General features: G+C 25.5%; 1 protein-coding gene across 4 annotated transcripts in view; it reads right to left on the bottom strand.

Annotated features, from left to right (window-relative positions):
- Nucleotides 1–26,520, bottom strand: part of LOC117177183 (choline/ethanolamine kinase) — a 32,594-nt gene that overhangs the window by 1,514 nt on the left and 4,560 nt on the right. For 2 of the 4 annotated variants that reach the window (XM_033367705.1, XM_033367704.1), the window contains exons 2-5: nt 20,842–20,954; nt 14,559–15,038; nt 10,283–10,529; nt 3,240–3,404 (exon numbers count right to left, since the gene is read on the bottom strand). In XM_033367705.1, coding sequence (XP_033223596.1) covers nt 3,240–3,404; nt 10,283–10,529; nt 14,559–15,038; nt 20,842–20,954 — 1,005 coding nt within the window. Of the gene's footprint in view, nt 1–3,239; nt 3,405–10,282; nt 10,530–14,558; nt 15,039–20,841; nt 20,955–21,047; nt 21,096–21,256; nt 21,362–26,520 lie in introns of those variants that run through there. The other 2 variants (XM_033367706.1, XM_033367707.1) reach the window with 2 other exon arrangements.

Raw genomic sequence — 26,520 nt, 5'->3', positions numbered from 1 at the left:
ATAATTAAATTTCAAACAAAAACAGTTGAAGTTTCAACGAAATAGTTGAATGTTTAGGAAGACAATTCGATTTTTAACAAAAAAATGTCAATTTTAAATCCAGAAGGACGAATTTTCCGTCCGAATAAACAAATATTTAACAATATCGTTGAATTTTCAACTAAAAAAAAAAATAAGTTTTTAACAAAATACTTCAATTTTCAACCAAATAGTTGAATTTTCATCCTAATGTTAAATCTTCAAGTAAAAATATAAATTATTAATTTAAAAAAATAACATTATAGTTTCATTTTCCCACTGCAAATATTAATTCTCTGCCAAAAATATGTATTTTCAACGAACTAACTTAATTTTCAACAAACAAGTTGCGTTATTAACAAAAAAATTGGTATCTTTCTTTTACAGTGAAAAATACTTTTCCCTAAACATAGAAAGTGTAGGTCTAGTGGAAATTAAAAAAAATGCCACATGCCAAATTTCTCATACGCCCACAAAATCTGATTTTATGATTAAAAAAAAAAACATTTTTTTATTCGTTTTATTTAATTAAAAAAAATTTTTTTTAAACAAAATCTAAAGCGCTTTTAATTTTCAGTAAAATAATTAAAGTTTGAACAAAATTATTGACTTTTTATCTAAATTGCTGAATTTTCAAACCTAAAACGATCAATTTTCTGCCAAACGATTCAACTTTAAACAAAATAATTAAATTTCAAACAAAAACAGTTGAAGTTTCAACGAAATAGTTGAATGTTTAGGAAGACAATTCGATTTTTAACAAAAAAATGTCAATTTTAAATCCAATAAGGACGAATTTTCCGTCCGAATAAACAAATATTTAACAATATCGTTGAATTTTCAACTAAAAAAAAAATAAGTTTTTAACAAAATACTTCAATTTTCAACCAAATAGTTGAATTTTCATCCTAATTTTAAATCTTCAAGTAAAAATATAAATTATTAATAAAAAAAATTAACATTATAGTTTCATTTTCAAGTAGTTTAATTTTCAATAAGAGATGAATTTTCAATTAAAATGATCAATCTTTAACAACAACAAAAAAATAATTTTTAATGAAGTAGCTAAACTTTGAACCCAGAATTTTTTGTAAATTAGCTACATTTTCAACCCAAAAATATATATTTTTAACACAAAAGTTGCAGTGTTAACCAAAAAAGAGGAAATTTCAACCAAAAAGATTGTTTTTTCACCAATAAAGACGAATGTTTAATGCAAAAAATTTTCAACAAAAAATGGAAAAGTTACATTTTCAAGTAAAAAAATTAATTTAAAAAAAAAAACAGAATTTTGAACAAAATAGTTAAATTTTCAACAAAGGAGATGAACCTTTAAAGAATAAAATAAATTTTGAACAAAGAAGTTCAACTTTTACCCAAGCAGTTGAATTTGCAATTTAAAAAAATCATCCAAAAATAGAATAGTTGCATTTTTAATTAAAGAAAAGATCAAATTTCTATCAAAAGAGATGAATTTCCAAAAAATTTAGACGAATTAAAAAAAAAAGTGAATTTTCTACAAAGAAAAATATTCCAATCAAGAGAGGAAAATTAAAAAAAAAAAAAATGGTACAATTTTCAAGCCAAAAAATGAATACATTACAAAACAATTAAATTTTTAACCAGAAACTATGAATTTTTAACAAATTCATTTTCATCCGAATAGTTAAATTTTCTAGGAAAATAATCAAACTTGTAACTCAAAAAGAAAAATATTCAACAAGAAATTTGAATTTTCTAGCCCTAAGCTCTAATTTTTTACAAAGTAGTTAAATTTTCATCCAGAAAATATGAATTTTAAACAAAAAACGATCAATTCTCAACCAAAAATGGAATAGTTCAAAAATAGTTCAAAAAGTGAACCTTCATGAAAAAATGGAATTTCTACTCAAAAAATAGTTGAAATTTCTGTTAAGAAAGATTTCAGTCGACTTTTCACGATGAAAATATGAATTTTTCAACCAGAAATAAGTTTCTATAAAAAAAAATTGAATTTTCAGTACAAAAAAAAAACATTTTTAACCAAACAGCATGAGTTTTTGACAACATTTTTGAACTCTTTATTTAATAGTTGCATATTTATCTAAAAAAGATTACATTTCTCATAAAACATATGAATTTTTATCAAAAAAAAACAATTTAAAAAAAAGTTGAATTTTCATTTAAAAAATATTCCAAAAGACTTTTTAAGGTGAAAATATGAGTTTTGTAACAGCAAATAAATTTCTAAAAAAAATTGAAATTTCAATCCAAAAAGACGAATTTTTTCAATCAAAAAGTATGCATTTAAAAAAATCAATTCAATGCCAACATACGAAATATGAATTTTATATAAAAGATTAATGGTAAACAATAAGAGTTCTGTTTTTAACCCTAAAAGATTAATTTTTATCAAAACAGTTGAATTTGCAATCAAAAAGGATGTCTTTTTAAGAAAATTTTCAAATTTTCAACCAAATATTGTAGTTTCAAATTCAAATGATCAAAATTTAAGGACCATTTCGCTATTAAATATTTCAAAATTTCATATTAAAAGTCACACCATAGCAATAATGTTTTGCATTCTTTATCTAAACTTTTAATTTTCAATGGAAGATTTAAAAATGATCGGATTTTTAGTTAAAGATTTAAAGAAAGAAATAATTTCAAATTGAAAACTATTTAATTCGAAAATTTCTGGAATTTTTATGATAAACGTTATATTTTTAATTTTTCCCTTTCACATGTTTTAATTTTTCAATTCAAATTGAACTTTGGAAAATTGTATTGGCAATTTAAAAAAGATTCATTTTTAAGTAATTTAAATTTACTTCAAATAATTAAAATTTTAATGGGTTAAAAAGTTTTAATATCACAATTTTTGGTGACTAAAATTGTTTCAATTTTAAATGTAGTTCGCATTCGATTAAGTTTCAAATTTGAGGGGTAAAATTGTATTCATTTATAACATTTCCCATTTAAAATTACTATTTATTTTGACAATTTTTTACAAATAATTCAATTAGTTTTTTCATTTTAGAAAAATTTGTATAATCAGCTTCAATGTTAAATTATAATTTTAGTATGTAATAAAAATGTAAAATTCTACAATTTTAGAAGCTTTCACTTTAAAAAATTCAATTTATTTTTCAATTGCTCTTCTTGAACATTATTTAATTTATTTACTTATTTTTTTGGTGAAAATAAGGGCCTAAAAATTTATAAAATCATAATTAACTTACCCAATATCCAAATGGAATTTGTGACAATTTGGCGTTAACAATACTCCACAAGCCCCAGAATAGGTTACTAGCCAATGAGAAAAGTCTAATTTCTGACATCATTTTATCTTCTTCAACCTGGCCCTCTTTACCTATTGTCCTCAGGTAACATCTGATGAAATTGAGCTGTTGAAAAAAAAAAAGAAACCGTCAATATACGATACCCAGGAAAATGAAACTTTCTAATACTAGTGAAGTTTCTTCAACCGATTAATTAAACCTGCTTTTCAGTTTAATAAAAGTGATGAAGAAACATTCAATAGAGCACATAATTATTTCGGAATTCGTAGAATAATCTTTATTTCAAATCTTTGTTATTAATCAAGGCGCTCCTTAATAAATTATGTGCTTTATTCATAATCTAATTGAAAATTCAAATTTAACATTAAAAAAAAATATATTATTTTGTATCAGAAAAATCAGAATTTTATAGAACTATTTTGAGAAGTCTGCAGGGAGACATGTATTTTGGGAAGTGGAATCGTTAGATCAGTTTAAGAAAATTAGATTTTAAAAAATATATAATTAAAAAAGTAGCATTTGGTTGTAATATGCACGTTTGTCAGTTAAGATTTTGTTGAAAGTGAATGAAAAAGGAAATTATTTTTAAATCCTAGTAGCATTAGAATCTACGCAATGAATTTGATATTTTATGTAATTATTCAAAGTCTCAATTAAACGAAGAATTTATATCATCACTACTTGTATGAAATCATTTATTTGCTCAAAAAATCTTCAATTCATTGATTGAAAGTGGAGAAACTTTATAAAGCGAATATTCCATTATTATCATTATTATTCAAATTTGATCACGGAATTATTTGGAGCTCAAATATATTATTATTCAAGGTAAAATACAAGATTCGTTTTTTTTTGTACCGACAATTTTTTCATCAACTTAGGGCTACTTAAATACTCAGGGTAGATTGTAAGAAAATTAGGAAAAATCCCCTTTAAAAACCTTAGGGAAAAATTCACTGAATTTAATTTTCTTTGTGGCAGTTTTTAGAGCGGTATTCACTATTTCAAATTAATATTTAAAAAACTTTCAAAATCTTAAAAATTACCAAAATAAAGTAATTTTTTTTCGAAAAAGCTAAAAAGTGAATAGTAAAAAGTAGAATAATTCGAAACAGATTACAAAAGTGATAATTTCATCACTTTTCTTATTAAAAATTTCAAAAATCTTACATTTCTAAATTCTGTCACTGTACATTCTGTTAATTGGTCCAACTACAAATATTAGAAAAATTTATAACAGAATTTTCTGAATTTTTTAAAATATAATTATGAAATCGTAACTAAAAATTACGAAATCTCCAACTGAATTTGTCTAAGATTGTCATAATTTTCTAATGTTTATAATATATATTTTACGGAAAATGGAAACTTTTGAAAATTTTGTTATTAACAAACAAAAATTAATATGTTGAAAATTTTTATTATTGAAATTGAAATATTACAAAAGAAAAACTTAATGAAAGTAGAAAAATTTTAAAATGACAAATTGAAAGAATTATTAAATTGTCGAAAATCCATAATTACCGAAATTTCAAATTAGTGAATTCTCAAAATTCCAAATTCCCACAAAAAATTTAATGTTAATACTTTTATCGGTTAGGATAACGTTTTATTGTACAGGTATAGGTGCATAGTTAACAATTCGAAACAGCTAAAACACTATTTTAACAGATGAAAAATATTAAAATTTCTTTCAAATTTTAGAACTTTGAATGTTTTAATTTTTCATATTCTGAAATAGACTAATTTAAATAATATACTAATTTCTTTAAGTTCACATTTCGAGAATTTCGAAAAATCTGACTTCAAAATTTCTGCATTTTTTACATTTACTTTCGGAATATTTTAATTTTTTACTAAATATTCGCGGTAGTTTTATTTTTTTCGGTTATTTCAACTTTCGGAAATCTTCTAGTTCGATAATTATATTTTCAGTATTTTTCAAAATTCAGGATTTTTATTTTTCGGCAAAATAGAGAATAAGACATAAAAATAAAATCTAGACACTCTTTTGTAAAATTAAGATAGGAATTTCTAATATATGATGTTAGCTACTTTGAGACATAAAACTCTAAAGGTAAAAAAGTTACTTTTAAAATTTTACTCTTTATTATAACACAAAAAAAAACAGTTTTTCTATGTAAAGGAATCGTATAGCGAGGAAGAAACTCAAAGAAAATCTTCCTCATACTAGTATTAATCTAAAAAATTCAAAGGTGGCCTTTTAAAAAAAATCACTTTTTAGTTTTCTCGAAATTTAAAAATCACAAATTTACAAATTATTAAATTATCGACAAAAAATAAATATTTAATTTAAATATTTTTATCAGTTAAAATGAAGTTTTATTTTACAGTTATACATGCATAGTTGAAAATTTTGAAAAGCTATAATATTACTTTAATTGATAAAATATATCAAAATTAAATTTTTTTCATTGGGAATTTACTCATTTAAAGAATATTCCAGATTCTGAAAATTCTGGTTTCAAAATTTTGGAAATTCGAAATTTCTGCATATTTTTCAACACTCGGAATTTTTATTTTTCGGTAAAATAGAAAATAGAATAAAACTTTAGAAATTGTTTCGTAAAATTAAGATAGAGATATCTAATATATAATTTTAGCTTCTTTGGAACATAAACTTATGAAAGTTAAAAAAAAAAATTCTCATATTATTACATATCTAAAAAAATCAATAAAAAAATTAAAGGCTTTTTAAGAAAATTCATTTTTCAGTTGTTTTTTTTTTTTACTAATTTACGGCATTTGCGTAATTTAACTTTTTTAAGGGATATAAAAGAGTATACATTCCATTAGAAGCAGCAGTAAGGAATATTAAATTATGTAAATTTTTTCTTGTGATTAAAAGTTTAAACAATTTTTAGTGAAAAAAATTATATATATATTTCAGCCAAAAAACAATTCCGTGCGAAAAAATTGTCAGCTTGCCGGATTAAAAATAAAATCGGTCATTTATCTTTCGCTTTTAATGAAATTTTTGTTCAGGCAACTTATCTAGATATTATTTTTAAACGCCGTTCAAATCCAAAGAATAGAGAACGGTGGAATATATTGAATATCAGGACCTACTGAATAATATTTATTTTTCATAATACGAATAAGATTAATAAACTGAAATAATTTTTCAAAACAATTAATTTGATTATACTTTGTGCAAAAAAATATTAGAATAAATTAAAAACATTCCTATTATGAGAAAACTCTCATTATCCAGTGTGTACCAGTCTCCCCTTTCTTGTAAAATTCTGTTTATGAAAGATGTAGAGAAAAAAAAATCCATAATAGTTAATTCGAAAAGTAAAAATCAAATCTGTAGCTTCAATTCAAAATCGATTAATTGAGACTCGGTGAGACAAAAAAATTTTAAAAACACAAAATTGGAAAACCAATGACGAAAAAAAGAATAAATGATGAAACATTATACTCAAGTCGTTGTGTCTTTGTAAAGAATAGAAAATAAATAAATAAAATTAAACAACTACAATTTCATGGGAAATTAAGTCAGAATCTCACTTTTCGAGATAAACAGTACATCATGGCATAGCAACTTGACCATTCTTTTGGATTGGACGAAGTTTTTTGTGCTTTGGCCAATTAGTGAGTGTGCCTCGAATTGCAGTTTCGCACTTTTTGCCACGCGGATAGGCAGCAGTACGTTAATCGTATTGCAAGAATTAAGAATTGACTATTGAGAGTGCGTGTAGAGGTACTCTATAAGGTTGCAGAATCACAGGTGCCGCACTGGTGAGGCCATGGTGATGGCATCGGTTCCATCTCGGGTTCCACGTACAGCGGAAGTCGGGGTTCCAGCACTCAGGCAGTTTCATTTGCCCTCAAATTGTTGAATGGAGGCATCAGCCTTGTCTCAGAGATATGTGGTCCTGTGAAACTAATACATACACACGCAACACACGCCAAGGTGTCCTACCCTCCCTAACCCTCAATAACTCAGCCTACCCTAACGCCTGTTTTTAAAGTTTCTTTTTTTCTTTTTCTTTTTTTTTTGTTTTATTATAACGCAACTAGCTTTAAAGGAAGATATCAGACGCGACTCTAAATTATTTAAAAATACTGAGCGTAGATCATTTGTCCAAAAATATTTTGCACAAAAGACTAAACACTTACTTTTTTCGTCTTTTTTCTTTATATGCTAATTAACCGTTGAGGTAAAACATTTTTGAAAACTGGTGTACACCTTTTATGAAATCTCGTGGAATCCCTAGAAATCTTTGCAAATTTGTTTGAAATCCCGCGAATTTTGTTTAAAATTGGATAAAAATCTTTAAAAAAAATTGTATTATGTAAAAATTCTTTGAAATCCTATGAATTTAATGGATATCCTACATTAGCATCCTGGAAATTCCTTAAGGCTTTTAAGTATACTTTTTTCCTATCATGCGAATTGTTTAAAACTTTATGCACTTAAGGTTTTTAGGGTCGCTGATTACGAATTTAGAGTCAAATTTTCAAAATAGCGGCTACAATATGGGAGACAAAACATGTAAAACGGCTCCTCAGAGGTTTTCTGGATCTTTAAATACAATTCTGTAGTCAAAATTTCAAAAATCGAAATAACTGATCCAAAATGGCAGGCAAAAAATCTCGAAGGATTCAATATGGCGACCGAAGCATTAAAAATTCTTTACGTAGATTTTGTTCTGGCCACTGATTACGAATCCGAAGTGAAAATTCAAAATGTAAGATATGCAATACCTTTTTAGACTATCCATGATATTAGACCCGCCATTTTGAATTTGGAAAATTTCATAAATCCGATTCCAAATTCGTATTCAGCAACCCAAAGAACCTCTGAAGACCCATTTTGAAACGACAGGACCAATTTTTGAGTTTGTTGATCGCCATATTGGATCCGTCATTTTGAATTTTGACTTCAGAATCGTAATCAGCGACCCATAAAAAAAACCTCGAAAACTCATTTTTAAAACACAGGACTTTAAAAAAAAATATTAGTCATTTTGGTTTATAATCCCTTTACAATGGTATTAATTCTCAAAAAATTCAAAACTCCATAAAAATTACTAAAAATCCTTTCAAATCCGTAAATTTGAGATCCCCTTGCAAACTTTGAAAACCCTTTAAAATTTAAATAATTTAAATTTAGAGTTTTAAAATTGGTTAAATCTTTTGAAATCTTACGAAATCCCCTAAAATCTTTTCAAATCCAAGCTGGCCGTTTTAGTCAAAGACAAAAATTATCGGTAATTTCCCGGTTTTTCGCAATGAAGGAAAGTAAAAAATGTGAACTCTAAAGTAAAAAATTTTCCATTTGAAGTAATAAAAAATGAGAACATTAAAAATTTAATATTTTTTTAAATAGTTTTAAAATCCTTAAAAGGCTTACAAATTTTATTTTAAAATCTTTTAAAATATACATGTTTTACATGTTTCCAAATTTTAAAGAATTTTAAGAGTTTTTCTCAGAACATCCTTTCAAATGATTCGAATTTTTCCAACAATTTTATAAAAAAGTCCTGCAAACTGAAAAAAAAATCCTTAATATCTTCCAGATTAATTTTTGACAATTTCGGAAATCTATTTAAATATTCTCTCAAAATTATTTTTTTCAAAATAAAAAATCATTTTCAATTTTCTTTGGAATCTTAAGAAAATCATTTGTATTCTTTCAAAGCCTTTCACAAATCTGAAAAAGCGTCCAAGTTTTTGGTTCAAAATCTGCAAAAATGTATATTTTTTGTTCTACGAATAATAGGTGTTCAATATTTATTTATACTTTAAAATTATACAATTTCCCTTCAAAATTAGAATTCTTCAAATAGAACAAATACAATTTTAACGTTTAAAGTTTAATTTTTTTTAATTTTAAAATTTTCCTTTATAATCACTGATTTCAAATAAATAGTTAAATATTTCTTAGTATTGAGCAATTTTTCTTTTTCTTAATTAAAAATTTTTTCATTTTCAAATTGTAAACTGGAACAATATATGAAATTTAATAAAATCCTTTAATTGTGAATACATTATTTTAAAATTACTTTCAAATTAAGACAGTTTAATTTTTAACGTTATAATCTGAAAGATTCTAATTTGTAATTTGTTAGACCTTTAAAACTCCATTTAAAAATTCTTTAAATGAAAAATGTACACTTAAAAATTAAATCGAAAATCAAACATTTTTAATCTGAAAGATTTTAGAATTACGTATTGTAAACTGAATGATATCGGAATGGAAAAAGATAAAAATTCAACTGCGTATTTCAAAAACTGTTGAAATAAAACTTGGACAGATTTTTTTTTCCTCAAAATTGTTGAAATTCTCAATCAAAAAATAAATTCACGGTCAATTTGCGGTTTCCCAGTTCTGAAATCCACGCTAAGAATATGTGAAAGTTTCGCGAAATCAGCTAAATCCATTTCAAAAACTTCTTGACCCGCTTAAAATTTCTTAAAGTCCCTTGAAATCTGCGCATGTCTCACAGCCCCGAGGTATTCAAAAATTTCAAAAATCATCTTTTCGTAAATTAAGAAAAAAAAGGACATTCTAAAGAAAGATAATTTGGATAGAAAATGTTTCTGGACAAATGACCTACCCTAGAAAGGAGAAAAAAAATTTGAAGTGATTCATGAATACCATGGTAAATGCAATGAGAGACGGACATCAAATGAGTGATATACTACTAGATTACTGAACAATAATTACTCGGCAAAGAAATTTAATCAAGTTAAAAATTGAATCCAAGACTAAAATAAAAAGCTATCTTGGATTTTTTTCTTCATCAAGTTATCATCAAGGGACTGATATTTAAAAAAATGTTTAAATAAATAAAAAAAATACCTGATAGAAAGGTATATCGCGATAAGTAAGTGGAGAAAATTGTAAATCGACTTTCTAACTGTTGATCAACGATGTTGGAAAAATTGGAAATGTTTCTTACCCAGGTCTCTCACTTGTTTTCTCCCAAACCCCCCCATTTGAGACTTACCTTTTGCTCTCTCGTGGGACCGCCTCCAGGCCTCTCATGGAAAAATGGATAGTCGGCTGCCGTATAATCGTACTGCCATTCTGAAAAGTGATTCGCGACGTCGAAGCCTCTGTAGTTGTACGAACAGTACTCAAAATCGATGAGTACCAGTTCTGGTTTTGAGGTATTTTGACGCAGGAGGATGTTACCCTCCTGCATGTCGTTGTGACAAAACACCACTGGGTGCTTCTGCTGTGTTACCAATGATCTGGAAAATAAAACAAACCATTTTTTCTCATATCCCGGTCAAGCTTTTTAATTTTCCCGGTCAATTTAGAGGAAATTATTCATATTTGCCGCAAAACTCAAAAATTTCATTTCATTCATCGAGCTCATTCTAATCATCCTTTAAGCATTTGAAAATAAGTGAATTCTGTAACAAATACTTGAATTTTCCATAAAATATATGCATTTTTAAAGAAAGCTGATTTTCTAACAAAAAAATGCAATTTTTTATCAAAAAAAAAAAAAACAAAAAAACATGGATTTTTTCACGAAATAGTTGAATTTTCAATTTAGAAAGAAAAATTTGCAACCAAATAATTGAGTTAATAAAATTAATTTTCAACCTAACTCATGAATTTTCAATCAAAATGATGAATCTTCAACTGAAATTGTTGAATTTTTAAACTAACAAACATTCATTTTTACTGAAACTAAATAAATTGTTAATAAAAATTTCAAGTTAAAAAATAATGCTCAACCAAAGAAATAAGCTTCAGTTAATACAGTAGAATTTTCAACCAAAAAAAGGTCACTTTTCAAAAAATAGTTTAACTTTTAACAGAGATGAACTCTGAAATTTTAACCACAAAAGCCGAATTTTTAATCCGAAAGGATGAATTTTCTATTCAGAAAGACGAATTCTCAACCAAAAAAAAAATTGAATTTTTGAGCAAAAAAGATGAGTTTTTAACCAAAGTTTTGAATGTGCAACAAAACAATTCAATTTTCAACGAAATAGTATACTTTTGAACCAAATAAGGTCTTTTATTAACGTTCGTTATACATGCAACAAATTAACCATCTCAGCTTTTATTGGCCATCAATTTTTTAGGAAATCATAACCAGAAATTTAAAAATTCATGATTTTTTGGGAAGATAAATCGTCTTTGAAAATTTTGTGAAATCTTTTTAAATTTTTATAAAATATTGGAAATTTGTGTGAAATTTTCCAAAGTTTTTGAAATTTTTATGAAATCCTTGAAATATTTTTAAAATCGTTGTTTGTGAAATTTTTTTTATTCGTTAGACATCATTGAAATATTTAAAACCGTTTAAATTCTTTGAATTGTTTTGAAATTCTAGAAATCTTTCTAAACTTCTTGAAAGTTTGATCAAATATTTGAAATATTTGTGGAAACTTTATTAAATCTTTGTCTGTGAAATCTTTCTTTTTCTCTAAATCATTTATTATTTGAAAACTTTGTGAAATCTCTTTAAATTTTTTGTAAAATACTGCAAATTCTTGAAATCTTTTTGAAATTTTTTAAAGTTTCTGAAATTTTTATAAAATCTTTTTTATCCTTTAGAAAATATTTAAATATTTAAAATCGTTTAAAATCTTTAAAAATGTTTTGAAATTTTATTTACTGTACCCTTTTTTAAATCTTTGGAATTCTTTTGAAATCTTTATGAAATTTTTATGAAATCTTTCTGAAATCGTTTGCATTCATTTGAAATCATTAAAATAATTTTAATCTGTGTAAAATCTTACAAATCTGGCTCACTATACCCTTTTTAAAATCTTTGAAATCTTTTGAAAGTTTTAAAAGCTTTGGAAATGTTTGAGAATTTTGTGAAATCTTCGAAATTTGGGGTACATTCCTTTTTAAAATCTTTGAAAAATTTTAGTGAAATCATTATCATATCTTTTCAAATAATTGTGAAAACTTTTTTTAACTTTGTTTGTGAAATCTTTTGTATTCGTTAGAAATCATTAAACTATTTGAAATCGTTTAAAGTTTTTGAAATGTTTTGAAATCGGGTTTACTATACCCTTTTTGAAATCTTTGGAAGTATTTGGAAATTTTTCTGAAATATTTTTAAACCTTTAGAAATATTTAGTAATGTTTTATAATTTGGTGTAACTTAAAAACCGAGCGCTCAATGAGTAACAATTTCATGATTAATTCCGAAGATTTCAGAACAATAAATTTACATTGAAAATAATTCAAATGAATTGGGAAAAATGTTTAAAAATCCATTGATTTCCGTAAAACTGGATCTAATTTAGAGAAATTTGAGATCGAAGAGAAGAATTCAATGAAATTCATAAAAATTCAAGGTGAATTAAAAAAAAAGATTAAATGAATTTAAAACAATTTGAAAATACTTAATTGAATTCAGTAATTTTGAAATAAGCTTAGACAAATTAAAAAGAATTTTAAGAATATGATGAAATGCCTAAGAATTTAATAAAAGGTTAATAGGCTTCAGGATCAATTAAAATTTTTTTAATTCACTGAATTAAGTAGAATTGATTGAATTTAGGATTCAAGTAAATTAAATAAATTTAGAGAATTCCAAAGAATTTAAAAGAACTCAGGGTGAATTCCAAAACAAATTTCAAATCTTTGAAACCCTACTAATTTTTGACACAAGAAGTAAATAATGATTACAAAACAATTCAAGGTAATTTCAAAAGAATTCCCATGAGTTGGAACAATTTTAAGAATCGAAAAAAATTCGATTACAATAAATTTTGAGTGAATTTAGGGAAATGTGAAAGAAAATAGAAGAATTAGATGAAATTCATAAAAAATAAGTCCAAATTTAAACAATAATTAAGTGAATTGAAAACAATTTTTAAAAAAATTAATTTAATTGAGTAGAATTGAGTGAATTTAGAAGAATTTAAAAGAACTTAAAAGAATTTAGAATAAATCTGGAATAAGCCTAGAGAAAAATTATTTGGAATCCATTAAAATATTTAAAATATTAAAATATAAAGTCCATTTTAATATTAAAATAAAAATTAAATATTAAAATATTGCAGCCTTTGAAAGCCTTCAAACTACTGAAATAAAAAAATCGGTTTGCAATCTTTTAAAATTATCCAAATTATTTTAAATCCTTTAGACTATTCTAAAATTTTTTAAAGCTCTTGAAAATGCCAAGGAATTTGAAAAAATACGTTAAATATGTAAAATCCTTTAATTATTTTATCAATTGATCCGCAGGATCAATTAAATTAAAACTTAAAAAAAATTTAATCCATTGAATTAAGTAGAAAAAAGTAAATTTAAAAACATTAAAGAGAATTAAAAAACTTCCAGGAAATTCATAAAATTCAAGAGAAATCCAAATATTTCAAACCCGACAAAATACCTCCCTTCTCATAAATAAATTCTTTAAAATATACTAAAATATTATAAAATTCCGTGATCTTTGAAAATCTTCTAAAATAACTTGAAATCTTTTTAAACATTTTAAAACCTCACACATCCTGTAGAATCGATCCATATCTTGAGAAATTGCAGAAAATTCTTTATCCTATAATATTTCAAAATCTTTAAACTCAGTGCAAAATAATGAAATTATTTTTAAAAATCCTTGAATTCTTTTTAAATTCCCTCACATAATTCAAATGAAAAGCTCTTTAAAGTGCCTTAGAATATTTAAAAATACCCTAAAATCTTTCAAATTCCTTAAAATTATTTAACAATATTACAAATTTCTCGGAACCTTGATAAAAACCTTGAAATATTTCAAAGAATGCAAGATAATTCAAAAATAATAGACAGAACTTCTCTGATAAACGAACTGAATAAACATTAAAATTTTCAACAAACAATTTTAAGTTGACTATCACAAAAAAATGTATACTTTAAAATTCCATATTAGCGGAGACGAAATAGAAACCTTATATAGAATTATTCACAATATTAAAGTCTGTTCATTGCAATTAATACAATAATTGGTAAATTCTACACACAAAAAAGCCCTACAAATCTCTATATTTTTTCTGCAATGAATAAAAGATAAATTATATCTTTATAAATAAAAAAAATTCAGCATTAAATTTAAAGTTTTCATGAGAAATTCAAGGAGAATTCTAGGATTTCCAGGTCGCAGGGCACCCTGCAGATTCAAGAAAAAAATAGTTGGATTTTCTCACCGAGTTCTATCAGAATTCCAGTTTTCTCAATAACGCCTAAAAATCGAGAAAAGGGGGAAAAGTTTCTGGAAAATAGGGGAAAGAGTGTGAGAAGCTTCTTCAGAAAATAATACTCACTTGTACCACGAGATTTCGTGTTCAAGGTCAATCGACTTGATGGCTTTGACATTCTCGAGTTGGACAGAATCGATATCTTGAATGTTCTCCAAGATATTGGTCGCAGTGTCGAGCCATTTGGCCATTGTGTCCCACATCCACGAGGGCTCTTTGCTAATTGGCACCTGCATTTTGTGGATCATCGCCATCTTTTCTGCTATCAGCGAACTCAAAGTGGGATCTGCCAATTCCTTGGTGAGGAGGGGACGAGCCGGAATGTATTCTTCAATCCTGCCACCCGGGAAGATGCCATGGAGTTTGGGTCCAAGTCGCCTCTCTGACAAAAGAGTGAAAATGACCGATTCCGTAATTATACCCTCCAGGGCTCTTTCTCCATGAATTTGTCCATACAATCGCAACAAAACTTGACGAGGTTCTCCACGAGTTGGAGTTGCACCTTCCGGCAATTGCACGTTGTACAGCCAGTTGCTCAATCCTCCACTGAAATAGAACAATTATTCAATTCTTATTCACTCTTGACTATTTCAGGGTGGCCACGGTTTTTATTCCACTCTCGACCGAAATGGCCACATTTTGTCCCTGATAATAGGGGCGAAAGTAAAATTAGTGGGGTGAAAGTAAAATCAGCGGGACGAAAATAAAATTAGCAGGGTGAAAGTAAAATTAGCGGGGCGAAGGTAAAATCAGCGGGGCGAAAGTAAAATTTGCGGGGCGAAAGTAAAATCAGCGGGGCGAAAATAGAATTAGCAGCGCGAGGGTAAAATCAGCGGGGTGAAAGTAAAATTAGCGGGGCGAAAGTAAAATTTGCGGGGCGAAAGTAAAATTAGCGAGGCGAAAGTAAAATCAGCGGGGCGAAAATAAAATTAGCAGGGCGAGGGTAAAATCAGCGGAGCGAAAATTAAATTAGCAGGACGAGGGTAAAATCAGCGGGGTGAAAGTAAAATTAGCGGGGCGAAGGTAAAATCAGTGGGGCGAAGGTAAAATCAGTGGGGCGAAAGTAAAATCAGCGGGGCGAAAATAAAATTAGCAGGGCGAGGCTAAAATCAGCAAGGTGAAAGTAAAATTAGCGGGGCGAAGGTAAAATCAGCGGGGCAAAAGTAAAATTTGCGGGGCGAAAGTAAAATCAGCGGGGCGAAAATAAAATTAGCAGGGCGAGGGTAAAATTAGCAGGGCGAGGGTAAAATCAGCAGGGTGAAAGTAAAATTAGGGGGGCGAAGGTAAAATCAGCGGGGCCAAAGTGGAATTTGCAGGGGAAGGTAAAAATTAGTCGATCAGAATTCGAGGCGCGAGCAAATCTATAGAACAATGCGTCGGAGCCGCTTTTCATGACCAAAAGGTGGCCACGGTCCAGAGTGGAATAAAATAATATATGCAACAACGGAACGAAAGTCAAATTTTACATCTGGAAAAATCTGCTCTTTTCGCCATTTTCTGACATAATGTACTATTAAAATTATCGTCTCTCGGCTGTATCCGGGTAAATATTTGTGAGTTCTCCCGGTTTTTGAAAAAATTAACTGTTTTTGCGAAACCCACCGTTTTCTCCACGTATATTATCAATTGCGGGAGTCGATAAATATCGGCAAACCTTTTTGCAAGAAATTAATCTACTTTAAATCTTATAATAAGTAGGATAAGGAAATTTTTGTGCCTAAATAAAGGAGAATAGAGGGATGTGTTCTATTGAAAAATCCATTATTAAACTAATTTTTTCATATAAAGTTTTAAATATTTTTGAAACAATAATTATTAATTTCAAATTGCAAGCATCTGAAAGTGAAAATATATATGCAAACAATTTTGAACAATTTAATTAGAAAAATTTGTTGAATTATATAATTTCGAAGTCGAAGCGCTAAAAATTAAAGAATTTTAATTTGATTTTCGGAATCACGAAACTAGCGTTTGTAAATAAGTATCACTATATATTGTTGTTATTGAGAAAGAAACTATTCAAATACCTTTTTACTGAAATGATTAAATATTTATATGATTTGAGCGAAAAAAAACCACCATAAATATCAATAAAACGAAATTTCAAATTTTTGGCTTACGTTTTTTGGCCAACATTCTATTTTAAAAAATCGTAGATAAGAAAATTCAAGGGATTTGAAAATTTCACACATTTTATGCACTTTTGTACATATTTGCGACCATAACAAATTCCTTCTCCATTTATTTTTTGATTTTAAAAAATTGCTTAAAGAAAGCATTTTTTTAATTTGTTAATTAATAATTTAAAATCAAATTTGTACGTTTTTTGAACCATTGCATCGGTTAAAGCATACCCGAAAATAATAGCAATGAGTATTTCATAATAAATTCTTTGCCTTTTCCATAAAATTATTCAAGCTCAAACGTAAGAAAGAAATTTCTTCGTTTTGGGACTTAATGGTTTAAAATCGTTCAAAATTAAAGAAAGAAAACTTTTAAACTTGAAATTACAAGTTAAAATCACAAGTTAACATTAAAACTGACTAGACAACTTTTTCTAAAATTAATTGAATTAATATTTTTTTAAAACCCTTTCAGAATAAATAGTAATTTTAATCGGGAAACGTTAAAAATGAAAAATGTCTACTCCCGAACATTGAAACTTGAACGAATGCGAAATAAATGTAAAACTGAAAAAAATGTAGTCCCTAATTCAATTTGAATTGAAAATTAAAACCTATGAAAGGAAAAAATGAAATCCCTTAACAATTATTATTTATTCTAGAAATTTTCGAATACAAAATATTTAAAAAATTGAAATGACTTATTTGTTTAAATCTTCGACTAAAAATCAAACAATTTTAAGATCTTACATTGAAATTATAAATTAAAAATACAAAACAATATTTTTATATGATATCATTTTTTGAAATTGTACAATTTTATGCTTTTCAATTCGAAATAGCTATATATTTACATCTAAAATTATTAAATTCAAAACTGATTATCAAGGCTTTTATCATAAAAGTTTGAAATATGTAATAGCGAAATGGTCCTAAAAAATTTTAATATTTGAATTTGAAACTACAATATTGTGAAATTTAAAATTCACCACCTCTAAAAATTAATCTAAAAATTTTAAAATTAAAAGAATGTATATATTGCGTCTACTTAAATACTGGACAAAAATGCACTGGAAATACCCGGTTTTTTCTAGGTTTTTGAACAATTGACGCGAAATATTTATACAATTTAATTAACTTTATTACGTTTTTTTTAAATAGTACTATTTATGTGTGAAATTAAATAACTTTTGTTTTCATTTTTGAAAGTAACTTTATCAAATAAAGTCATTTCTTATGGGTACAAGTTGCTAGAAATGTACTTTAAATTTTTAATTTAGAAAGTCTTGACAAATTATATTATCAGATATTCATAAATAAATATATTGAATTTGTTCTTGATGTCCATGAATTTGAATAATAATAAAAAGAAATTTTAATGAGATTTTTCACGAAAATAGGGAAATATATTCTTTTTAGGTAAAATCCATGCGGGTACTATATTAAATTCAATTTAAAACACTTCAAACTCCTAACATTTCAAATAAAAATAATGAATTTTTAATCAAAAAGTTGAATTTTCAAACAAATAATTAAATTTTCTACAAAATATGTCAACTTTCAAGCAAATAGTTAGATTTTCCACTCAAAAAGATAATTTTTTGACCCAAAAATGAAAAAGTTTAATTTCCATTTAAAACAATTAATTTTGAAAACAAAAAAGTAAACGATTTTAAACAAAATAGATAAATGTTCAACGAAAGTGACGAATTTTTGACTAAAATGATAGTTTTACTGATTTTAACTGAAATAGTTAAAATTTAAAACTCAAACGCGAATTTTGAACTAACGTTATAAATCTTCAACTGAAATGGTTTAATTTTAAAATACAAAGGTGAATGTTCAATTTAAATGATGAAACGATAATGTGGATAATTGAATTTTCAACCAAAATAAGAATTTTCGTTAAAATACATTTTTGTTTTAAACCAAGTATTTGAATTTTCAAATAAATAAAATAAAAGTGACCTTTTCAATTGAAAAAATTAATTTTCGATAACAAAAATGCTAACAAAATAGTTCGATTTTCAACACACGGTTGTAAATTTTTAACTTAAATGATTAATTTTCAACTAGAATAGTTGATTTTAAACACAAAAGATTAATTTTCAAACAAATAATTAAATTTTGAGCAAAATACATGAACTTTATACCACATAATATTAGAATTTGCTAATCCAAAAGATAATTTTTCAAAAACAAAGGGAATATTTTAATTTTCATTTTAAAAAAAATTAATTTTCAACAACAAAACACGATTTCGATCACAATAGACAAATGACTAACGAGAGTGATAAATTTTCAACTAAAAATATGAATCTTCAACTGAAATAGTTCAATTTTAAAATACAAAGGTGGGTTTTCAACTAAAATGATCAAGTTTGACTTGAATATATAGTTGAATTTTCAACCTAAAACAAGAATTTTCGACCAAATGCATTAATTTTTAAACCAACAGTTTAATTTTCAAGCAAAAAGAATTTTCAGCAAAATCATATTTTTTTTTCTATTATTAGTTGATTTTTTTTACAAAATACATAAACTTTCAATCAATTAGTTGAATTTTGAATTCAAAAAGGTAATTTTGCAATAAAAAATATAAGTTTAATTTTCATTGAGAAAAATTAATTTAAAAAAAAGACAACTATTTTGAACAAAATATATAAATTTTCAATGAAAGTGATGAATTTTCAAATAGAACGATGAATCTTCAACTGAAATAGTAGGATTTTAGAATATTACGGGGAATTTTCAACTAAAGTGATAACTTTAATTGGAATAGTTGAATTTTCAACAACAACAACAAGAAAAGAATTTTTGAAAGACACTAATTTCGAACCAATTGGATGAATTTTCAAATAAATAGAATCATTTTGTAATGTAAAAATGTAAAAATACATTTTGAATTAAAAAAAAAAAATTTATACACATTTTTTTAAAGAAAATAGTTAAATGTTCATCCAAACTTGTGAATTTTCAACTAAAATTATTAGTCTCCAACTGAAGTAGATCAATTTTAAACAAACAAAAGATGTATTTTCAACTAATTGTCAACAAAATACATCACCTTTCAATCAAATTGTTGAATTTTCAAGTTTTACAACAAAAGAAATTTTCAATCAAAAATTGAAGTTTAATTTTCTTTAAAAAAATAAATTTGAACAAACAAAAAAAAGAATTTTGAACAAAATAGATGATTTTTAATGAAACTGGGACTTTTTTCACCTAAAATTATAAACCCTGAACTAAAATCGTTGAATGTTAAACCGTAAAGGTGAATTTTCAACCAAACAGATGTATTTTCAACTAAAATGGTAAATCTTTAATTGTAATAGTTAAATTAAAAAAATATATTAATATTCATCTACAATTATGAACCTCTAACTAGAATGGTTAAATTTTGAACCAAAAAGATGAATTTTCGATCCAGAATTAACCAAAAATATAATATTAGACTTTTCAATTAAGAATAATTAACTTTTAAACAAAAACGAAAAAAAATGCTTTGATACAAAACAGCTGAATTTGTAAGGCAAAAAATACATTTTTAATAATAAAGTTAAATTTTCAAGCAAAAAAATGAACCTTTAACAAAAAAATAATTTTTATGAATGTAATTCAACTATTAACACAAGGTATTAGTTGAATTTGCAACTAAAAATATTTTTACCAACAAGTTGCATTTTTAAAGAAAAAGATGAATTTTCAAACACAAAAAAAAACCTACAAATTTTCAGCTAAAATCGATTTTTCAATAAAGAAAGAAAATAATATTAACTAAATTGTGAAATATTCAAGCCAAAAAGAGAAAATATGAAGAATTCTGAACATAAAATATAATATACTTTTCAATTAAAAAGAATTAATTTTCACTGAGAAAAATGATTTTTGGATTTAAAGAAATGGTTTTTCGTTTCAATACAAATTTGTCTTGATTTGAAAATGATTTTCCTCATTCAACAGTTATTTACTTGAATAAAAAAAAAATACATTTAAAGAAACAGGTTCTTTAATTCACAAAAAATAATTTTCTGAGTATTCTACCATAAATATTATATTTTTTTATTGGGTTCTATTAATTCAGTTGGAATTTAAGCGGAGAAAAAACGACATAAAAGGGAAGATTCTTGCAAAAAGAATACAAAATCTTAAATAAAAATTTTAGTGGATTTATAAAAATGAGTGTTCTTCTAAATTGAAAAAAGTTGTTTTTTTTTTCAACCAACCTTATGCGTTTAACAACAATATTGTCTGCGGTTACGTGTTTCCAAACTCCATGCAAGTAGTCACGACAGATTCTTGCTGCAGTTGCTCTCATCTCTGGACTTTTCTCAGACATCTGAAAACAAAAATAAAATTTATTAATTACAATTCAATGTATCAGTTTAATATTAAAAGGAATTTTTTTTATTAATATCAATATTTCTCTTACATATATGTTATATCATAATTTAATAATTCTCCAATCTTCGATCCTTGCGCTTTATAATATTTATTTTCTTAAAAAACTAGAAAATAATTGAAATAGTTTAAAATTTAGTTTAAAAAATTAATGTATGCCTGTGCCACAGTAAAATAACTGAATCTACTTTCTTTGAAATGTAATAAAAAAATTAATTTTCACATTTTTTAACCCTTCACCTGCTGATTAATTCTCGAAATAATTATCCTCCGCGAAAATTAATCTTGGCAATCGCGCAAGCAGTTTTCCATGATTATTCTGGGATGAAAACTCGAGTAGACTGTAATGGCGAGCAGACGTTTGCGCAGCGTATAGGATCGATCAATATTTGCTTGTCACGTGTACAATTGTACGTACAAGAAAAAGGTAAGAGCGGAGAAAAAAATTATGATGTTCCTTAGCTATCTTTACACTATTTCTGTCACTTGTTTATCAAACGATTTGTAAGATAAGATTTATAGAAAAAATTAAAAATCAAATTTACAGACTTCACAGCTCAAAAAAGGGGAAATTGCATGATTCTTTTTTTTTACGAAAATATAACACACACACAAAAAAACAGTTTAACTTACATCAAAAAAGTTGAATTTAAAAAAAGTTCATTTTCAACCAATAAAGATGATTTTTCTTACAAAAATAGTTCAATTTTAACTAAATAATAGAGATTTTAATCAGAAACAGTTGAATCAATCAAAAACGTGGGAGTTTTAACCAAAGAAATTAGTTTTTTAACAACAAAAAAAATGGATTTATAACCATTAGATTAATTTTCTACCAAATAAAATACATGAATTTTAACCGAATAGTTGTATTTTGATAAAAGTATTAATTTTCATTTAAAAAATAATAGGTGATAAACCAAGAAAAACATATTCTAATTTAAAATCGGAAATAGTTCAATTCAACCAAAAACGTCACATTTTTAACAAAATAGTTCAATCAACCAAAAATTGAAGTTAACATTTGAAAAAAAAATTAATTTAACAGTCAAATTTAAAGAAAAACGAAGAATTTTTAACGAAAACATATTAGTTTTTAGCCCAAAATATTCAACATAATATATAAACTTTTAACAAAATGATTGAATTTTTATACCGAAAAGACGAATTATTTACATGAAAGTGAAATTTTTATCCAAATAGTAGAATTTTTACAAAACCAGTTTCATTTTTAATCATATGTGTAAACATGAACTTTCAAGAAAAAGTTAATTTTCAACTAAATAGTTTAATTTTCTACGAAACTGTTGAATTTTTATGACAAAAAGACGAATTTTCTACAATACAGATGAAGGTTCTACAAAAAATTTATTTACAAAAAAATAGTTGAATTTTCAACTAAATTAATAGTATTTGTTGATATCCTAACCAAAAGAATATTTAGATAAAAATAAATATTTTTATTACAGTTTTGACCAAATAAGATGACTTTAAAAAAATAGCTAAATTTTTTACAAAATAATCAAGTTTTCAACTAAAAAGTTGAATTTTTAGCCAAATAGTTCAATGTTATACGTGCAAATGTGAATTTTCAGCCAAATGGATTAATTTTCGAGCCTAAAATACGATTTTTTGCAGACATTTGAATTTTCATTCAGGAAAGTTGAATTTTCAATCAAAATGTTTCGCTTTCAAGCCAGAAACATGATTTTTTTACAAATTCAAAAAGAATTAACTTTTAAACAATAATAATTAGATTTTTTTGTTGGGTCCTTTTAGTTCAGTTCGCATTGCAGCAAAAAAAAAATAAGGAACGTGGGAAATTTCTTAAGAATATGGAAAGCAGGGGAATAAATAGGGAAAATAATGTGGTATATTTTATTTTATAAACCGTTCATAAATCTTCATATAATTTACCAAATTAATTGAATTAAATTTAATTATGGAAAAGCATACAAATTGTTAAAAATATTTAAATTTTCAATATAAATACATTCATTTTTCAAGGGCAACGATTATTTTTAATTAAGTCTGCGACTGACTAATAAATCATCGGCTATTAGTCTATTAAATGTGATTGCATTCAAGAGAGGCTGTGACTTTCATTGAAAAAAAAATTTAATTATAATGATTGATTAATAAGAACGTTCGATGACCCACAATACGAGGTCAATTATACAAGACATCTAATCTATATTTAAATTTATCACATTTGCTTGCAAACATATTAAACCCTGACTCATCTTTAACATTGAATTGTCTTTCGAAAATCGTAAAATAGTCAATAAATATCGAAAAAATACATAAACAAATTTATTTATGTAAATATTTGCAAAATATATACTTTAAATTCTTTTTAATGAATCTTGAAGTAATTTCATTGTCATAAAATTATTTATAGAATTTTCAAAAATGTGCCTCATTTGACACTGCAAAATAAACATTGAAATGCATAGGGCAGTGTCTATATTTAGGTTCTGTATTTTTAATTCATTTTTTTTATCTTTGTTTTCTTAATGTCTTGAAAACGCATGCATTTTTTCTTGCTTGTTTAAAAAGATTTCTAAGAATTAGAATAAAAATGTAATAGATTAAAGAAAGTTATTTATTATACCAAAATGTGAAATACGAAAATAAAAAAAAAATGTATTATGAAAGAGTTTTACAACGTTCATTATATTATATGTAAATTTATTAAATAAAAAGGTGCAACTCAGGCTAGTGTAAATGTTCAGATTCAAGAATACTTTTTATGACATCACCCTAGTGTTTATGGGTATAAATAATAAAATGGTTGGATTTTTTTAACAAAATAATTATGTTCTTAATAAAATAATAGAATGCTTAACCCAAAAAATATGGATTCTCAGCCAAAAATATGGTAGTAGACTTTTAAATATAAAAGAATGAACTAACAACAAAAATAATTGGATTCTTAATTTTTAAAAATATGAATTTAAGTGGTATATTAAAATTTTCAGTCAAAACAGTGATTAAACATTAAACTAAATTGATCTACTTTCAAACAAAAGATACCAAACAAATACCAAACAGAGAAACTAAAAAATTAGTATGTTCAACAAAGAAAGATTTTCAGTCAAGAAATAAAAAAATGCCAACCAAATTGCTGAGTTTCTAAGCCAAATGGCTAATTCTCTATACAAAAAAATTAACTTTCTACCCAAAAATAAGATTTTTTTTTAATTTTTCATTTTTCACTATATAATTAAGGGTGTAACTAAAAATATCAATTTTTAACAAAATTGTTACATTTTCAAACAACTGAAAATGAATTTTCAACAAAATTATTCATTTTCAATCAAAGATGCTAATAATAAAAAAAGATGGTATTCTTAAGATAGGCTTAACAATAAAACTTAATTTTCTGATAAAAAAATTTGAATTTTCCACAAATTTTATGAATTTTTACCAAATAGTTGATTGTTCAACTAAAAAGGATCAATTTTCTACAAGAAATGGAACAGTTTAGGTTTCAATCCAAACAAAATTAAATTTGAACCAAAATTGAAACAAATAATTAAATTGCAACAGGATGAGATGCATTCCAAGCCATAAATTTAAGAGTATACGTTTTAATCGAAAAAAATTACTTTTAAACAAAAATAGTCACTTCTCGATTTTTCCCGGTTCGCAAACATTCTTCACGGTCAATGAAATTAAAAAATTCGAACTCTAAAGCTTAACATTTTTCCATTTCAAGTAACATAAACTGAGCGGTTTCATTTTGAACCATTTAAAAATCTTTTAAAAGTTTCAAACTTGTATTTCAAAATCTTGAAGCATCTACATGTTGTTTTACATTCATTCAAATTTTTTATTATTTTTGGATTTTTTCAGACCTTCTAAGCATCTTTTAAAATAATTCGAATTCTTCCGAAAATTTTTTGTTATCCTGCAAAATAAAAAAATTTCCCTTAAAATCTTCGACATTTATTTGTGACAATTTTGGAACATTTTATAAATCTTTTTAAATATTCTCTTAAAATTAACTTCTCAAAATAAAAAGTCATTTTCAATTTTCCTAGGAATCTTTAAGAAATTTTTATTATTCTTTTTGAAGCCTTTCATAATTATTAAAGAGCTTAAGTTTTTTTTAATCTGCAAAAATATTTATTTTGTTTTAAATTAGGCCACGGGCCAATTGCATCGAAATTCGGCACCAATAGCCGGATCTCATAAACTGATTCGATTTTTTTCTAGGAACTATAAGTATTCAATTTTTATTAGGCATCAAAATTCAACCATTTTATTCGTAAATTATTTTTTTTTTTAAAGAGGAATTTAAATTGTAACGTTCAAAGTTTACCTTTGAATATTTGATTTAAAATTACTTAATTTACATGAAGATCCAAATATTTATGAACATTAAACAATTGTTATTTTCGTTAATTACAATATTTTTAATTTAATAGAAGCCTTTACTTATGAATATATTATTTTGAAATTAGTTTAAAATTGACAATAGTTTATAAAGTTTCAAACAGGAGTTTACATTATATATTTTTTAACGTTTTAATCTGTAAATTCTTAAACTATGAACTGCCTCCGAATCGGCTTGTAAAATAAATTATTACTCATTTGTTAACCCTTAACGCATAGTTCAAATTTAAACATTATAATTTAAATTCACATTTGATCAACTAAAAAGATTTTTTAATCTAAATTGTCGATTTCAAACGCTAATAATTTTTTATTTTTAAAGTCTTTAAACCTTCATATTTAAATTCTTTAAATAAAAAATGTACGCTTAAAAATTAAAATCTAAAATGCCCATTTTTGTAAGTGAAAATTTGTTCAATTTCTCATTCTAAACTGAATGATATCATAATTAAAAGAGATCAAATTCAACTGATTATATAAAAAAAACTGTTAAAATCGAACTTGGGACAGATTTTTATTCTAAAAATTTGTAAAATTCCCGGTTTCCTGGTCTACCTGGATTATTGATTAATTTAACCATCAGAAAGGCATATCTTCATGAAACTGCGACTCGAAAATGTTAAAAAGCATACGTGATGACTCATTTCGTATTATCGCGTGACCATATTGTTCCAACTCGTGAAAACAAAGATTCAAATTTTGCGCACGTCATTAGGTGATAAATCAAATGTCCTCTATGCATAATAATATTAAAATTGACATTGAAATAGTTGGAAAAATATTATTTTTCATAACAACAATACTTTAAAATATATGTCCTCTTCTCTTTAATAAACCGCAGTTTCATTAAAACTCGCTTATAATCACATAAACTTCTTTCAAAGGCTTCCTGTTTTAACGATATACATCTGTCGATCAGTGGAATCACTTTAGACAATTTTCTTGCACGTTGACCCTTGGAATTTAATCATCTTGAGTTTTGATAAATCTGTTTGCACTGGACTTGTCTTGTCTCAATTATTGATATTTTGCATTCTTTATGCAAATTATTTTTTCTCAATTGCCAGGAAAATAATATTACTTCTGTTTATTAAAAGAATAAG

Source organism: Belonocnema kinseyi, chromosome 7 (genome assembly GCF_010883055.1).
Source record: "Belonocnema kinseyi isolate 2016_QV_RU_SX_M_011 chromosome 7, B_treatae_v1, whole genome shotgun sequence".
Taxonomy (NCBI): Eukaryota; Metazoa; Arthropoda; class Insecta; order Hymenoptera; family Cynipidae; genus Belonocnema; species Belonocnema kinseyi.
This window is presented reverse-complemented; position numbering and strand designations above follow the sequence as displayed.